The 18,746-nt window shown below is 35.9% G+C and overlaps 1 protein-coding gene across 2 annotated transcripts in view; it reads right to left on the reverse strand.

Moving 5' to 3' along the window:
* Positions 1–18,242, reverse strand: part of PLB1 (phospholipase B1) — a 114,504-nt gene extending 96,262 nt beyond the window's left edge. The window contains exons 1-14 of one of the 2 annotated variants that reach the window (XM_026681679.2): positions 18,201–18,242; positions 17,275–17,323; positions 16,762–16,820; positions 15,974–16,014; positions 14,323–14,366; positions 12,662–12,743; positions 10,354–10,405; positions 8,687–8,761; positions 7,159–7,221; positions 5,844–5,926; positions 4,316–4,394; positions 3,637–3,741; positions 2,317–2,412; positions 564–632 (exon numbers count right to left, since the gene is read on the reverse strand). In XM_026681679.2, the coding sequence (XP_026537464.2) occupies positions 564–632; positions 2,317–2,412; positions 3,637–3,741; positions 4,316–4,394; positions 5,844–5,926; positions 7,159–7,221; positions 8,687–8,761; positions 10,354–10,405; positions 12,662–12,743; positions 14,323–14,366; positions 15,974–16,014; positions 16,762–16,820; positions 17,275–17,323; positions 18,201–18,224 (921 nt within the window). In that variant the 5' untranslated portion in view covers positions 18,225–18,242. Of the gene's footprint in view, positions 1–563; positions 633–2,316; positions 2,413–3,636; positions 3,742–4,315; positions 4,395–5,843; positions 5,927–7,158; positions 7,222–8,686; positions 8,762–10,353; positions 10,406–12,661; positions 12,744–14,322; positions 14,367–15,973; positions 16,015–16,761; positions 16,821–17,274; positions 17,324–18,200 lie in introns of those variants that run through there. The other variant, XM_087965297.1, reaches the window with a different exon arrangement.
* Between the last annotated feature and the right edge of the window lie 504 nt (positions 18,243–18,746).

Consider the following 18,746-nt stretch of genomic DNA (forward strand, 5'->3'; position numbering starts at 1 on the left):
GGCATAGTGCGATTCTTTTTAATGGATAGTGTACCATGAAATGTGGGAAGAAGCAAAATGTATCTGTATATCACTTTAGGTATATGTATTGTGCTCATTCCTACAGAAATTTACAGAATAACATTTTTTTTCTTCTAACATTTTTTAAAATTTATTTGTAAAACATATTGGCCACCCATCTTACTACAGGGTAACTCTGGCCAATCTAACATTATCTGTTATACGTAGAAATAATGCAGGTTTTAAAGACTGTGTTAAATTTCTTTAACCCGCTTTCCTGAACTTGATGGCCAGCAGACGTTTTGGAGAATAATTTATATTATCCACAATCTGGAAGGTACTATATATAAATCTTGAAGCAAGGGTAGAAATCAATCTTGGAAGTGTTGCTGAAATAGAAACATCCAATAGCCTTTACAATCAGTCATCTTAGCTGGAGTTACAAGGTATTGTAGTTCACTAACAACCATAGAACCACAGAGCCACACATGTTGTGAGAGAAAGTATTTCTCTGGAAAAAGAAATAATATTAAAGTTGTGTGCAGAAAATATTGTTCTCTTACCTGAGAAGGACACTTTGGATCAGGTACTTCTGTAAAGCGATAGGGCTTCTTCTGACCAGCTGGAGTCAACTAAAATTAAAAAACAGAAAGAAAACCATAAATGAGGTTTGCTCAGTTCATCAGTCCTCCTGTTACTCCTTTGCAGGGTTGAGTTGTAAGCCTACTACAAGGACAATAGCCTTGCTTCTGAGTACAATGGATACAAGCAATAGGTGTTTCTTAGCTGAAGCACTTGACTAAACTGGTCCTAACATGAAGGAATGTTAACCCCAGTTTAAGAACCACTGATATAGAGAGATATAAAATAATTTTCTATTTTTTCTCTCTATCATATTCATAGAACAAGACATTTGTCCCTTGGGGCTGGTGGTGTAAAATGTAATAAATAAGTAAATGAAATGTAATAAATAACTAAGGAAAATTAAGGTGTGTATACGGAACTACAAGGATTCGGTTATTTTGTTATTCTGATTCTGATTTCTTATGGACTTTTTTCTCTAGAACATCAAGTCTCCTTGATGTTTTTTTTTTTAAATTCTGGCAGTTATCAGACATTTTACTTGTATGGATTACACCCTTGCAAACTACAGTACATAAAAGGAGGAAATAAACCTATGGTCATTTCTTCTGGTAATAAGAGAACCTGGATAGTGAAGCACAACAGTTCTTAGGCTATATTAGAGTTCTGCCTCTTATTCCAAAATTGTTCACGATCTGTAAAATTTGCCTCATTTATAGTGTGTTGTGGGCAATGTCTTCATCTAACAACTGCTTTCTTTATTTCCACACTGATTCTCTGGCTTTTCTCCTACCACAATAATTGTGTTCACAACAGATGGGACAGCTGTACAGTATCTTTTGAATAATACTGTTTGAAGCCATTAATACAGAAACACCCAGAGAGATGCTCATCGGGAAACTTTGAAGAATTACGAAAAGAAGAATGAGAAGTGGCTTAAAAGGGAGTGATGAGCAGAAGATGGAAACATTTCCCACTTGGGAAATGTGGAGTTTATAGTTTAGCAATAAAGCTTTTCTTTTAAAATACTGGAATGGGTAGATTGCAAACTTTTTAATTAGGTTTAAAAAAAGGGAGCGGGAGATTCAACAATCTGTTTTCCAGCTCAAGTAAACATGTATATCAGATTTTAAATTGGAATTAGAATTCAAGTGTTGTGATTTTTTTTAAAAAAGCAAATCAAATTTAATAATCTAGGATACCACCCTTTGTCCCCTTATCAAGGCATCCGACTGGCAATAAATGTAGGGCTGAGACAAGAACTTTGACATCATTATGTGTGTTTATGGATAAAAGAGAGATTGATCAAGGTAACTAAGTGCAGCTCTTGTCATCCAAGATTGCAATCTTGATTCAAGGATTTAACTTTTGTTCTTCCATATCAGATAAATGGGGGTCATTAAAGTGAAGGACGTCCACATCCAAAAGAAAGTTAGAACTCATTATTTATGGCAGAAGTCACTGATACCTGTTTTATGCGGCTGTTGAATTGAAAGTCAACACACTGAAAAGAAACCAGGCTGAAGAAGTTATACCTAAGGAGGTAGTCAGAATGACATATTTGCTTTATGGTCACCTGAATTCAAATTCTTGCTTAGTTACAAGGATATGTCTCTGATTAGTCACTATCTCAAAGCCTCTTCATGAAAGAAGGGCTACACCCATTCCTACTGCAACTTTTCCTTAGAATGAAAAACACCGTGAAGTCTTCCATATATTTTCATGTCCTCTTACCATATTGTTCCAAAGTCCTATTCCTACAGCAGCAATTTTCCTTCCTGCAATTTTCACTATTGCCTCCTTTAGTGAATAATCAACATCACAATCAACCTGCAACATAATTAAGGATGGAGGTAAAATGAATAATATTTTTACATTTAGTTTAAAACAGGCAATCCAACCAACCCAACTACTTTATGTATACACATTTTTAAAAAATCCCAAGCATGTCATCTCATATGCATTACATATACTACATATATTATTACTACTTATATGTGTTTTTCATTGTACAATTAAATTAACATTTAAATTACCTTCCTTAACAATAGAAAAATGACTGTTTAATTTATAAACAATCCTCCAACAGAACTATCAGCATAATTGTTTATCTAGAAAAGAGAAGCTTTTCAGTCCATTGTATGGAGAATGGATGTCCTTTTAGCCTTTTAGTGGTTTTTTTGCAGTCATAAAAGGTTGCAATATTCATGTCTATTGTGCCCCCAGTGAAGCTTTGACAACTTGGCACCTAGAGTTCATGATCTTCTTTCCAAATCTTCTTATAGCTATAGCTCCTAAAACTAGTATATAGTTCTCAATAAACAATCCCGGAAGGGTGAGACTCACCCTTCCATCCTTCTGAGATCAATAAAATGAGTACCTAGATTGTTAGGGACAATATACTGACACTTAGAGGACTGTAAAGCACTATATACTGTAAATTTAAGAGCTATTGCTATTGCTCTAAAGGGCAAAGGTCTAAGAACTCAATTCCTAGTGGTGAGGAATTGAACTCCATAGAATAATATTTGGCTGTCCATGCCTAACAAATTCCGATGTCTCTCCTGATGGTTAATTTAACTTTCCAACCCTAAGCCTTCTGACTTGAAATAAGAATGGATACTCATAAGTAGCACAGTTGGTTTGCAGGAGACCAGGACCATAGTGACTTCAAGCAGTAGCAGCAGTATAACTGCACTGATCGCTAGAAAAGGGAGAGGCTTGATAGAGACCTTCTCCACACTACTCCTTCCCTGTGCTCCACCCACCAGCTCCTACTGTTCCTTAACTTGTTCCACTCACTCTCTGAGCCAACACTGCATAGACTCCTGAACAGACCAGGCAATGGCAAACCACTTCTAAAATCCTACAGTTCCTGCAGTTGCCAGGAATTAATACTGACTCAAAGACACACACACACACACACACACACACACACACACACATACACAGAAAACAAAGAAAATGAAGGAAAGAAGGAAAGGAAAGGAAAAGAAAAAAGGAGAAAAAGAAAAGAAGAAGGCCTAGAAAATATAAGAAATTTGCAATTCTTACTGTTGTGAGCGGCATAGTTTCTTCTTCAAATGAAATTTGGAGACTTGCAGTGAAATCTCTCCTTAAGGCATACTTTTCAGATGCCAGTAACTTTTCCAAAGCATCCTATAGAAAGGGATAACAAGAACTTTTTAAAGAAAAACTACAGAGAGTTGAGTGCAATATTCACATTTCTCCTTGATTTAAATAAAGCCCATTTATTGTGCCTAGTAAATCTGAATAATAAAAGTACATAGTCAAAATATAAACAAAATAGGGAAAATAATCTATTTCTTAATAACCATTAAAAATGCCCCAGTGGCTATGAAACATTTCACATAAATCCATTTTCTTAAGAAAAGCATACGCCTAGAAAGGCTAGCATTGGATTTCACAGTAGACTTTCCATATCCTGGAGGCATTTCAGAAATGAGGACATCCCAGTGATGCTCTTGCTTTCTCTAAGTAATCAGACATATTTAGCAGCAGATTCCATCCATTTCATCAGTTTAGCAACTGATGGTGATGATGGTGATCTTGTAACAATCTTGTCCCAAGCACTCTGAAATTGGTCATGATAGGCTCCTTTGTAGAAGTGGATGATACCATGAAAAAGGGATATGAAACATTAAAAACAAGTGGTCTATTTGTAATATACAACGGGAGGCACATTCTCTTTTCACTAAACCATGTTACTCACCTGATACACCCATTTCTGTACAGACGCATTTAATTTGGAACAGTCTTTGAAACAAATGCATGAATTAGGAACTATATTCCTAGAATACATCAATAGGAAAGCAGAGTAAAAATATGGAAGGCCATAAAATCTCCATTTAAAACATGAAATCTCTTGATATCTAGCAAAGGAAAAATGGGTGTCTTCAATAGACAATTTCTTGGCATAACCAGCTAGTCTATCTTTTCCTTGGGAATGTGCAAAATGTTTTGAATTTAAACTATCTCAAGCTCAAAATTGGATGGTATGTTCTTCTTGGAAATATTCCAATATTCCAATCAATTATTCAAAGAGCTGTTCAATTTGGAATACTTCCAGAGTTCAGGAACAGAATGGGCACATGTCCAGGAAGTTCAGAACAACTGTTTTTAACTTGAAATAGGAAGCTTCAAGCTCAAAACATTTCAGATTCAAAATATTTTGCATATCACTACTTTTCCTCTTTAAAAGATTGACATTATTTTCTGACATAACTACCTGATAAAAGTTTATTTGTTAAGTATTGTCTCCTATGTATTTATTTACAGATAAAGTCCAGAGATTCCCAAATGCCAAGATACTCAAAATTGATACAAGTGTTCTAATGTGCTATATTAAGTACAAATAAGAAATGCAATTTATAGGTTCTGAGAGTCACTTTTGCTTAGAAGAAAATATGTTATGGGGTTCATTTTTTGTTACTTTTGTTTCAGTCATTTTAGAATGTTTAAAGTGAAATAATCTATCACAAATGCCATGTTTGTTCCATTTACGTTCCATTTATGGAATGCTATATTCCATTCCTTTCCATTTACGCATGCTGCTTTAAGCAGGAGCTTAAAGTAGCAAACATAATTCTCTCTCCTTCCATTTTCCTCCAGCACAAGAATACTCCTCTGCAGAGAAAGTGACTGGCTCTAACTTGATGGAGAAGCTTCCATGGCTGTGAGCAGCTTTGAACCTGCATCTACTCAATCCTAGTCCGATATCTGATACCACAGTGCAGTGTCCAAAGGGACAGAAGGAGGGAAATGACATTTATTAAATATGTTTCCATCATGCTATAATCAAACAGACTTTCAGTAGCTTACAAAAATCAACTGTTATCATGCAAACTGCATAAGTTCTCATTTATGCAATATCATGATTCATAATAAGTCATTGTGGATGCCTACAATCACACAACCTGTTTGGCATGTCTAAGAAAGTAGAATAAACATCCCTAACCTGGAAATTCCTCAACTGCCTGGGAATTCTAGAAAGGCACCACAGTAGGGAAAATTCAGTTTCCAGGTGCTAATCAACATGCACATCTGGTACGTGTTAAGGTAATACAGAAATGGGCCAAAGGGCCCCAAGTGAAAACTTTTATGAGTGAAGCCTAAATGACTAGTGATTTGCCAAATCATATAGAGCATTTTTGGAACAAACCTCTGGGGGAAAAATAAAGAAAACAATACATAGCTAAAATGGAAGAGGAAAAGTGTCCCAGTTTATAATTTTGGGTTACCTGACATAATTCCGATCTGTGTGTGAAAGAGTTGAGATTGGGAGCAATGTAAAATCCACCAGATTTACAAAGACTTTAGGAACCTGCAGTGATAGAAGAATAGCCAAATGAATTACTTTAATAGTTTCCTATTGCAGAAAAGGATTTCTACCACCAATCTTTACTATGAACTTTGGTGCCTTTGCAATCCTTGCTCACTATTTCAGGATGGAAGAGAACGGTAAAAGAAGTTTCACTGAGAGAATGGATACTGATTTAGCCTATGAAAGAGCTTGAGCAATATTCATATAGCCAGTTTATTTAAATCAGGTGAAAACCTACCAAATAAATTCACAACAATTCACAGGTTGTTTGGAATTATTCTTGGTTAGGCTTCTGAGCAGGTTGCACACACCTATTTGATTAGTTTGAGTTTAGTGCAGAGATCTCCAAACTTTGGGGACCCCTGGTTTAGTGTATTGGGGATCAACTGAGTAACTAGGTTAAGCATGCTATTTATATGTGGACATAACTGTACACAACTGAAAGTAAGCTTTTTGGATTATAAAATAATATTAACAGCTATTATCTGTAGGCAAAACTTTGATAGCTGTATGTATACATCAACAGAGGTGATGTATGAGTATAATGAGAAGGCTGTGTGAGATTGAGCTGGATCTTATTACCTTTACTTAAATTCTAAAACAACTTTCCCCAACTTTCCAAGGGGAAGGATGTTCCCTGCACACTAATTACATGTTCCAACATTGGAACTACCTCTGTAATTCAATGTGATTAAATTAGGCAACCAGACGTTTTCCCATAGGGGATGTTTTATGTGGGCAATGGATGTATTATAAACACTACAATTTTTATTGTAAAAATAGCAATAATTCATGTTCAGTAGTTTGAGTGGAGTTCATATTTATTGTTACATTATAAACCATCTTGGGACAAATATAACAGTGAACAGAATATCTGTAGGTCTGTATATATTTGTGTGTATGATATTACTAATACTGTAATAGGTAATAATAATATCAGGCTGAATCAATCCATTACAGGATGAAGGTCCTTTGATTGAAGGTTATATTCTATTTTGCTGGCCCAAAATAGATCAGTATTTTTCAACTTTCCAATCTAGCATTTAAAGAAGGAGAATTACTGGCCCCAAACCACCCAGCTGCCTGTAAGAACTGGGTCTCCCTATTCCCTTAACTATGTTAACTATATTACACCGGCTGTCACAGATACAGGGATATGCATATGCTATACATAAGTCCATATCAATAACTCCAATGTTTCAAAATTATTGAAGCTGGGAAAAAGTTCATACTTCTCTGTATAAAAAATCCAATACTCTTTCAAGTTTCTTTATGCTGTTGAGGCGGGAAATATCCTGTTTGAAATAAAGCAATTTATATGAGAAAATGGTCAACAGTGCAACTTTTTCACTCCAAATCAAACATTTCAGAATAATGTCTACCTCTCATATCTGTCATTTCACCAGCGTGGAAAGGAATCTCAAGTAAATATATCTTGAAAAGAGTGGGAATTTTCCATTTCTTAATTTAATCAATGAAAAGATGGCTATGGATTAACCGTCTCCTTTCCTGCATTAAATAATCTATATTCAATAATTTTAGAACTAAACCCTAATTCTAACTGGGGCATATACTTTTTACAGGGACTCTGTTAGATTTTTCTTCTGCTAAAATTATTATATTTTGAAAATATTTTTAATATGTATTTGTGAAGACAAAAAACGTATACCTTTTCCAAGGCTTGTGATTGAGTTTACATAATGTCCTGTGAAGTCTTACTTGTTAGATTAGGCAAAGGGGCAATCTATTCATAACTCGGCACAATTTTTTTTAAATTAAAAATGTACTTTAGAGGCCATGACAACAATGAAATGAGAAGTGGACCAACATGAATAGTATAAAAGAATTTAGGGGCCAAGTAGGCATAAGTTTAAGTATATTTTACATATCATTTACAAATCATTCATTTTTTTTTCATTTTTTTAAAGTGAAAAATGCAAAAAACTCCAAATATACTGTTGAAATTGATTTGTTGCTGAATTTCAACACTGTGATATCAGTGCTATTTATCTGCTACTTTGACTGCAAGCATAAATAAAATGATTTTTCCATATTAAGTAATTAACTGTGGTATTCGTAGCATTTTCTAAAATGTGGGAGATAAGTAATTGTTACTGTACACATATTTAAGAATGTTTAATACACTTTGATTTACAGATATTTGATTACATCTTCAAGAAGAGAAAGCTTATCCCTTAGGAAAATGAGTTATTTTTAATAATACAAATTATTATGGGTAATATACCACTAAAGGAAAAATAAAATGTTATTTTGGAAGGAAAATCAGTCTCGCAGCATTGCAATACAGCCACACCCCATTTTTACAATCATTGCAATTTTGCATGAGCAGTGCAGCTTTTATCATTCAGACAAACGCAATGAGATCCTGAAGATACTGCTGCCTAGATCAGGGGTGTCAAACTCACGTCGTCATGGTGGTGTCACATGGCATATCGGAACTTTTTCCCCCTTCGCTAAATTGGGTGGGGGCGGAACCAGCATGTGATGCATCTGGCCCGCGGGCCACAAGTTTGACACCCCTGGCCTAGATGAAAGGCCATTTGTAGGAGCGGTCAGAAAGTCAATATAGTAGCCATGATAATGTAATCAAAACTCCAGCCCTTTTTTACGGGTATTAAACATACATTTTTTGCCCCCTGCGGATGCCCCTGCCTAGGGTGGCTTTTATATTCTAAAGAAAGCTGGCACCATCCAAGAAACATCAACACAGACAAGTAAAGACACACGCCTTTTATTTACCTGGGAGTCAGAATTCTGCGAAGAACACAGGTGAAAAACTGTGATTAGCTTCCAGTCATTTTGATAGTCAAACAACTAAAGGGAAAGAACACAAGCTATCACAAGGAAGAGGTTAAAGAGAACAGCTGATACACCTGTCCTCAATATTTCTGAATGGCCAGATCACAATAATTGTCCTAGGCAGTTTGTTTGATTTTTAAAAATATTTTTAATCCCACTATTATTATTTTTATAAATAAATGGACGTGGTAAATATACCTAATACTATACTTTCCACCCATTTTTTCCACAACAATCACCCTGTGAGTGAGTTGGGCTAAGTTGGCCACAAGTCACTTAGCTGGCTTTCATGCTTAAGACGTTACTAGAACTCACAGTCTCCTGGATTCTAGCCTGGTGCCTTAACCACTAAACAAGGCATATGCAAGCTTTTGGCTTGCTTGGACTACATTGAGTGAAAAGGAATTGCCTTGGGTCTCATAGCTAACTTCCTTTATTTTATTACATTTGTTCCAATCTTGTGGGGCCACATTACTAGCTGAACTAAACTTGGATAAAACTGAACTAAACTAGGATAAAGGTTTCAAGTTACAATAACAAAGAGGAGCTGTACTGTGTCCTCTTCACAATTTTACCAAAATCTGTTTGGAGAACCAAGACAGAAAAAAATAGATTCATCATAGTATGAACTTTGTAAAAATTGCACCTGTTTAAATGTTAGGGTCAAAAACTCTAATCTGAAAGTCTATAGAGATTCTGAGTCATCCTGGTCATGGTTATCCCAAAAGTGCTTTTTCAAGAGGCAACTGGACTTTCTGTTTTTTCTTTGAAGACATTTCACTTCTTACCCAGAGCTGAAGAAGCTTCTCGGATAAGAAGAGAAACGCCTTCAAAGAAAAACCAGAAAGTCCAGTTGCCTCTTGAAAAAGTACCGTTTGGACTCTAATCTGAAAGTTCCTGTCATGAAAAAAGTTGAATGATGTCCAGATAAGAGGGAAGTGTCCAGAGTGTGTTTTCTCATAAAAATGCTTCTAAGATATGAATGGCTTCCACCAAGCTAGGCGTCTTCAGAATTCTCCATCATCTGAGAACTAAATATTAATATATCTGATTCTATTTTTTAAAAAAATCCATTTTTTATCCTAGTACATTTTAGGTAGTCTTATTAATTGAAAAATAAAGCTGGCCTTTAAAAAAAATCAGAACAATTTTCAGAATTACAAGGAACGTGTCCCCTAGTTTCATAGGACCAAGAATTAAATGCTGCTATGTTATATAAATATATTAATTTTTAAGGTTTGACCATCATAATATTATAAGCAAGAGAAAGCAAAAGACAACAAGATATTGTTATAAGCTTATTTGATGGTCTTCCATGTCTCTGTGTCTTTAGCATTTTGATATCCTAACTCAAACTCAAAATATCAGTGTTTCTATCCAAAGCAGAATTTCAAGTTACAATTAATTAGGGTTGATCCTATCACACAAGTGTGACCTGAGAAATCAGCAAATGTTGGTAGAACCATTTCCTGAATGCACCAGAAAGACACGTATGCTCTAATAGATGTATATGATTCAAGGATGGAAATGCTTTTGGCCAAACATTGAATATTCAAGAGATTATAAATATAAGTAGATTGCATTATAATATGTTGCAATATACATACCTGGATCTCTCTCATGCTCTCCACAAGTTCTTTTGCTTGATCCAAAAGATCACTGTGTCACAAATCAAAGAGAGAAATGGCTAAGCAGGTAAATATTCTTTCTTGGCAGCTAGAAAGATGAATTTTAATCTACAGAATCCAGGCTATTCCAAAGTATAAAATGGCCCTTTCTTAAGTGATGTTTTCAGAAGCCAAGAGAAGAGATTATGAGTAGGATGTGCAGTATTTAGAAAGTCTAAAGGACTTTACTAAAGGGGATGATGGGATATTTGTACTTTCACACCTGTGAGACTGATGTCAGCCTACCCAGGTTAGATAGGAAACGTGACCAGATGAGATGATTCCATTTTGTTGTAATGCTACCTTAACAGGCTCTACAAAAGTACAAAAATTCCCATACAGGAACTACTTTATGAGTCTGTTTCTTTACCTATTATGCAGCTGTGAGCTACGCCCTCTCTTATTGGACTATTCCCTAGGCAGCAATTTCCCTTCCCACATTCCCAAGTGTCATTCCTACATAACAATACAGGTAGTCCTCAGCTTATGACCACAATTGAGATTGGAATTTTGGTTATAAATTGTGCCAGTTATAAATTGAGGCAGCCACCTTATCTGACCTAATTTTACAACTATTAAGCAAAATCACACAGCCATAAGTTTGAACCCATTCTCCTGAATGGGTGTTTGTTTGCTTGGGTTTTTTTTTTTTTTTTTTTGCCAAATCACAAATTATGGTCACATGATTGTGGGACTCTGAAACCAGCCAGTTGCTAAGCTTCTGAAAAGCGGTAATTGGATGGGTGCGACCAACAGCATGATATTTGATGACAGCCAGAAGGGTTTTAAAGCACCTTTTCCTAGGTGGTTGTAACTTCAAACGGCTGCTAAGTGACTAGTTGTAAATCAAGGGCTATCTGTACAATTTCCTTTTTTATTAACAGTCCTAATGATGAAAAATAATTAATAAATAATTATTCTTAGCATCTTAATAATTTTAACCACTTCTTTGTTTTTCCTGTTCAATTAGCTTCCCTTTTAATATGGAATGCTTCTGATGATTTTCCAAAAGAAAAGCAAGCAAAAGCATTACAGAGAAGTGTGTCATGTAAATAAATAGGTAATTACTCCTATTTCAAAAATATGTTTGTCAACTCATAAAATATTTCTGTGGTCTTTTTAAAGCTGCCAACAGAAAGGGAGGGGGGAGCCTTCGGCAGCTTGCATTCCATAAATGTTTTCAAAGATAGTTTCTAAATGACTGAAGTTTTTCTGCCGCGTAAAATTCTAACTGGAGAGTATGATTGATGACTCTAGGCTATGGATGTGTCCCATTGGAGAATATGAATTATGATACACCCAGGGGGTGAGGGAAAACCAGGGTCAAGGGTGACAATAAATGATGTGTCTCAGAGTCGGCTACACCCAGGCAATGCTGGCATGTTTACTCCTAATAAATCTTCTTTAAGTTTTGGAAGTTCGACTCGAGACTCATGATTTAAATGGGGGTAACTGCTGGATCCCTTACAGCTACCTGACTCTGAGTCCCATCATTCATTGTCACCCTTGACCCTGGTTTTCTCCCACCCCCTGGGTGTATATTCTATTCTCCAATGGGACACATCCATAGCCAAGAGTCATCAATCATATCTCCAGTTAGAATTTTGTGTGGCAGAAAAACTTCAGTCATTTAGAAACTAACTTTGAAAACATTTATGGAATGCAAGCTGCCCACGGCTCCCCACTCTCTTTCTGTTGGCAACTCTAAAAAGACCATAGAAATATTTTATGAGTTGACAATGTTTTTTATTTCCTGCATAATTTTCATCTATAGCATCAGTGGTGGGATTCAAAAAAATTTACTACCGGTTCTGTGTGCGTGTCTTGGTGGGCATGGCTTGGTGGGCATGGCAGGGGAAGAATACTGTAAAATCTCCATTCCCACCCCACTCCAGGAGAAGGCTACTGCAAAATCTCCATTCCCACCCCACTCCTGGAGGAAGGTTACTGCAAAATCCCATTCCTTCTCCACCCCACTAACCTGATTTTCAGCTCTGTTCCCCTGTGCAGGGCAACAAAAGAAGACCCAGCCAATCAGCTGGGACTCGGGAGGCAGAGAATAGTTGGGGGGTGGGGCCAGTCAGAGGTGGTATTTGCTGGTTCTCTGAACTCCTCAAAATTTCCACTGCCAGTTCTCCAGAACTGGTCAGAACCTGCTGAATATCACCTCTGTATAGCATCATTCATCAATTCAACAATGACACCCAGGTGAACAAGAAACAGCCCAGTATATAAAAAATGAACTTACATAGTTCCATTTCTTGATAAAATCCCACTATTTCCCAAGGGAGAGTAATATTGCACAGAAGGATTATACGTCCTAATAAGAGCTGAAAGAAATAAACTTAGTTCAGTTTATTCATAGGCTCTGGAACTGCTTGTGCACACATGACAATGAAACCAACCAGGCAACAAATTAGGGATTTTTAAAAAGGGATACAGAAGGAAGACTAGAATGGGAATTTCATCATGGATAGTGATAATATTAATTATAATATATGAAGTAACATTCCTTTGAGTTGAACTCAAACCCTGAAGACTTTATGGCCTCCTACCTTGTTATTTTCCATGAAACTATTCTGGAAATAGTTTGTCACTGTTTTCTTCTTAGTCCCTATAATTTTCAAACCACCTCTCACTTTAGTACTAACCAATTTTAACTTAGCATAGCTTTTTGAGATTGGCTAAGAATGAGATTTATTTTATTAATGATGCTAAAAGAAAAATAGACAAAATAAGTATAATTGGTTTATATTCACAGTGCTAATTAATGATTCATCATATTAAAGTAAAGCGGATGAAATTTAGCTGTATTTTGGGCACAGTTTTTCAGTAGGAGGAGTTGCTGGAAGTTGAGTTTACCAATAGCTAAAGGGCCAAAGCTTCCCTACTCTTAAGTTCAACCAAGAAATGGTGGAATACATATTGAATTGACAGACAACACAAAACTGGGTGGGATGGAGTGATAGTGTGTGGTTCATCAGAACTTCCAAGGATATAAATGAAAATGTTAATGAATTTGACAGAAGGTAAAGGTGAGCAAAAAATAATAAAATAAAAACAAGTCTTATGAGGGAAAATTAAAAGGTACAGACAAATTCAGCCAGGAGAAAAATAAAATTTAATGGAGGATAATGTCAGGTGTGAAAGATCTGGTCATACCTGAAGGTTCAATTAAACTGATTTATTGCTTATCATGTTTATGCACCAGAATCTTCTCAACTAACAGATCACACTTGCTTGGATTTAAATAAGGGTCAATGGAATTCAAAGGAGGCTGGACTTAGTTTTCTTGTGGCTACAAAAGGATTCTAGGCTGATCCCTCTTTTAACTCTGGCCTTAGGTTCTGCCACTCCTCCTACAGACATGATGGCATGCTTCTGATATTTCTCCAAATGTCACTTAAAAATAAGCAAAGACTTGTTTTCTGCGGCCCCTGATATCAGGACTGAATCAAACAGGCTTGAACAAAGAAAGTATACTTCAGCAAAACTACACATGTGCAATAGATTTACCTCTATTTAAATTCACAGAATATTATACCAAACAACAAACTACCCCATAATTAATCTAACTCTGACTAGGATGTAAAAGTAATGCAGGGAGTTTATATTATTATTGCATTGTTATTTTGCTTCCCACAGGCCATCTTCAATATGCTCATAGATTATAGTTGGACTATTGGTCTAGTTCTAAATTTTCTGCACACAATAAAGGAATGGGTTTGATTAACTACAAGACTGGCATCAGCTTTAACTATCTAACATCATGAGACTAAACAAGATCAAGGCTGAACAAGGAGGGAAAACCATTTCCTCTTTGAGGCTAAACAATGAGAACCATTTCCTTTCTTAAACTTTTCTAATCATTGAGTAGCAAAATAATTTTGTCAAGAATTTAAGACATACCTGTAAGTATTCTCATGCTTCCCTGAGTAAAGTCTTGTTCTGAGCTGAAAATAGCAATATCAATTAATTATTCCTTCATACAGAATAACAGATACCAGAATATATTAGCTTTGTATTAGGCCTTGTCTTTTTCCCTCCCTTCCATTTAATATCTATATTATTTATATTGTGGGATGTTTAGGAAAAAATCATATTTCCTGAAAGGGGTTGTTTTTGAGTCCGGCAATCATCTATTTTTCTTCTCACTATTAAAATCTTAATTGCTATTATTCAATGTAGTAATGGACGACAATTTAAACATTACATAAAATATGTCAGATAACCCTAATCTTTTGATCATCCAATGTGCTCACTGGATGAGAAAATGTAACTTCCAATGAAATTCTCACTGTTGTGCTTCAGATTTCAGCACAGATGCTCTCTTGGGAGATTATCAGTTTTACTTTCAGGGAGCATAATTATCAAAGGAGTAAAAGAGTATCAACAAAGCAAAGTTTGTTTTGAAACAGGAACATTCAGAAGAATCACCCAAAATTGTGTCCAAGTTTCAAAGCTCTGTGTCAAGGTTTTCAGCCAGTCTAAGGGTCAGAAATTCAAGAACAGGATTCACACACAAGCCGGAAGTCAGACATTGCTTCCACCAAAGAGAAGAGAGGCAGAGCAGATTCTTATATAAGCTGCAGCCAGCTATCGCAAAGGTCTACTTCTTTGTTTGGTAAGAGGCCTGATAGACCTTCAGTGTACTGCTCTCCTCTCAAAACATCAGGTACATCATTTGGGAGGTCTTATATCACTTCACATGACTCTCCAAGCTGCTCAGCTGTTGCCTGTGTTTGATCAGCCTCATGTGATTCCAATCTGAGGCTGACATACCACACGTTCAGTTCAAACTCAGAATCTGAATCCTGAATGTGGGCCATGACACTTCTTTTCCTACTTGTTAATCCATTTGGGAGCGGTGGAAAATTGCATTTTAAAAAACATTGTCAGAAATGTATCTAATGTATCTAAATATCCATTAGTATCCCTGTTCAATATCGGGATAGAAATGAAGGAAATATGATCCTATTATGGTACAAAAAGGTAAAGGTAAAGATTCCCCTCGCATATACATGCTAGTCGTTTCTGGCTCTAGGGGGCGGTGCTCATCTCTATTACAAAGCTGAAGAGCCAAAGACATCTCCGTGGTCATGTGGCCAGCATGACTAAATGTTGAAGTGGTTCCTATTTATCTACTTGCATTTTTACATGCTTTCGAATTGCTAGGTTGGCAGAAGCTAGGACAAGTAACAGGAGCTCACTCCATTATGCAGCGCTAGGGTTTCGAACCGCCAAACTGCCAATCTTTCTGATCAACAAGCTCAGCATCTTAGCCACTGAGCCACTGCGTCCCCAATATTATGGTATATATTTGACTATTTAGCTGTCCCCTATTGGAACACCTCACCAGCTGAATTCCTCATATATTTGCTCCATTTACTGTGCTTGAAGAAAGTGTTGATGGTCTCTCCTGTTGTAATATTGTGTTCCTTCTATACTGATTCCTGCCTCAGGTAGATTTCTTCTATTATTATTAAAGGAAAGATCTGGAATTCTGCAAAGCACACAAATGGAAAATAACATGTCCTCAGAACCTAATAAATGATACTACCTTTGGAAGAGATCTGCTTGCTCCTTTCCAGAAGCTCCCATCTGGAAATAAAGAGAAAAAGGAAGATGACAACAAATTGTTTTTTTTTTAAACTATTACCAGGAAAGAAAGAGTGAGGAAAAGGAGAGCACCGCCCCCTAGAGCCAGAAATGACTAGCATGTATATGCGAAGGGAATCTTTACCTTTACCTTTTTGTACCATAATAGGAAGGGAAATTCTATGTTGGTAATGAATTTTGTTCCTGATCCACTACTGTGATCTGTAACCCCCAAGAAAAAGAAATGAAGAACAAAAAGCAGGCAGAAGTTCAAAGAGAATGCCAGTTTGCATAAGAAGACCTGCTGAGATGAAGGAACAAAAGTTGGTCACTACTATAAAAATAAAAGCCCAATAAAGAGACTTTGTCAATTGAATAGAATTAAAGCAGAATACTTACTAGATGGTGAAGTTAAGGTTTTCTACCATGTTAGCATGTGACAATCTTAAAAGTAGACAAAGAGAATGTATGAAGAAAGGAAAGCATGGGAGAAAGGCAGAAAGTTTGATAAATCCATTTCGATGTACTTGAGATGTCAGTAATTCACCCAAGAAAAATTATCAGAGTGATAAGGAAAGAAAAATTAGGAATGTTGCAGATCAAGTAGTTGGTCAGAGCATGGCTACAGGAGCCAATTCATAAGTTGGCAAGTTTGCTTTGATTCAACAGACTAATAGTTTTTCTATCTGGTTAAAGGCTACTGTACTTCTTGCACAATCCCTTTTCAAGAGAATTCACTGTTATACTCACATTTCCCAAACTTCCTATAGCAACAGCTACTTGAATGTCTGATGGTCGCAGTGTGTGAACTGAAGAAATAAAACATAGGCTATCAGTTAACCAAGTACGATAATAGTTTTCCTTATCACTATTTATTTAAATTAAAATAAAGGCAAATCCAAAATATTACAATTACTTTTACACATGCATATTGCTTTATTCCAAAAGTGGATATATGTATATGTTGTGTTTTTGCACTCCTACACACAGACACTTAAATGCTATGGGCAAAGCAGATAACAGTTGATTGAAATAATTCTAAATAATAAGGATGAAATATTTTATCCTAACTAATAAAACAAAATGTATTGTAATTAAATAATAACAATCCATTATTTCACTCATTTTCATTTGATCTGAATTATATTTCCCCCCTGATTTATCTAGGACTTGGATGACATAAGTAATCTTGACTCCCGCATTCTTGTGCTCAATAAGATAATTCTTATCTTTTACTTTGAATATGCTCCTTGGGACAAATACCTGAAGATGAAGTTTGATGACAACTTTGTAACTTGTAGTTCCTTAGAGGCTGTAGGAAAAACAATATGAGAGAATGGACAGTCAGTATGCTATAATGGACAATGAGATCCACAACACTAAAATAAGAAAGCTCATCCACTTTTCCAGGAAATATTTTTTATAGACCTTGTACTTAAAACATTAAAAGACTTTCTGCAAGGACATGTCAGTACAATGGCTGTCTACATTCTTTATCAAATATAGCAATAGCACTTAAGACTTCTATACCACTTCATAGCGTTTTATAGCACTCTCTAAGCAGTTTACAAATTTACAATCTGAGTCCTCATTTTACCCACCTCAGAAGGATGGAAGGTTGAGTCAATCTCAGGATTGAGTTTCTGGCAGTGGGCAGAATTAGCCTGCAATATTGCACTTTAAGTCCTGTGCCACCATGGCTCTTTGCATCAATCATATATCCTGATACTTTCATATACTAAGCTAGTTGGACTAGCAACTGTATCTGTCTTTAGCACAGAGAGCTGGCTACTATCTTCCATTGTTACTGAACTACAGGTAGCAAACTACTTGTTGCCTCAGACTGTGTATTTAATTAAACAAAGCAGGGCAACCAGAAAATTCAGAACCAAATATGAACAACATCCCTCCCCATTGATTAATGCTACATAATCTTACATCTGCTTTGAGTGAAACTGTGATATATATACCTGCCTTGACAAGCCTAAACTAGGTTGCTCTGCTTAATTAGTAGAGGATAATAAATAGGAATTAAATTCATCTGCCAGGCCAGTCAGGTTCAATAACTGGAAAGCTAAAGCTAGAAAAGATAGCTGAGTACACTGAGTACACATCTGAATGAGAGATCGTGTTTGAAAGATGTCACACATCCCTTTCCATCTTGCAATAGTGCAGAAACAATGACTTACATCCAGTTCAATTTCTTCTTTCATTTTATTCTTGGTTGCCAGAATATGAGCTGCCGTCCCTTTAAGAAAAAAATGTGTTTGTTTAATTTATTTCTTTGTTCCACCAACTTTCATAGTGATTGAGTAATATGATGGTTTGGGGGTTGTAAATGTTTGGTTTCTACACAAATAACAGGACAGATTTCAACAGATACACTTGCTAATGATTGAATTATGGATTCTTAAAAATGCTTCCAATAACAGCATCTAATTAAAATATCAAACACTTGCATGAAAAGTATCAGTGGAACTGGCATTTGATCTTGTTGCTCTTTCTCATAGGGGAGGGCACAACTGCACAGAATGTGTAAAAATAGAGGTTGCTTACAACAACAAAAATTGAAATTTGCTTATTATGAACTTCTCTCAAACTCCTACTTACAGAACTATTTTTTATTTTTTATTTATTTATTTATTTTGTCAAAAGCTTACAATACAATAGAAATAAGAATAAACCTAGTTTAAATGTAAGAAATAGGAACTAATAATTGGGGATAATAGGACAGG

This window comes from Notechis scutatus, chromosome 1, assembly GCF_049901735.1.
Source record: "Notechis scutatus isolate UNSWTSFEM ecotype Mainland chromosome 1, rNotScu1.2, whole genome shotgun sequence".
Lineage (NCBI taxonomy): Eukaryota > Metazoa > Chordata > Lepidosauria > Squamata > Elapidae > Notechis > Notechis scutatus.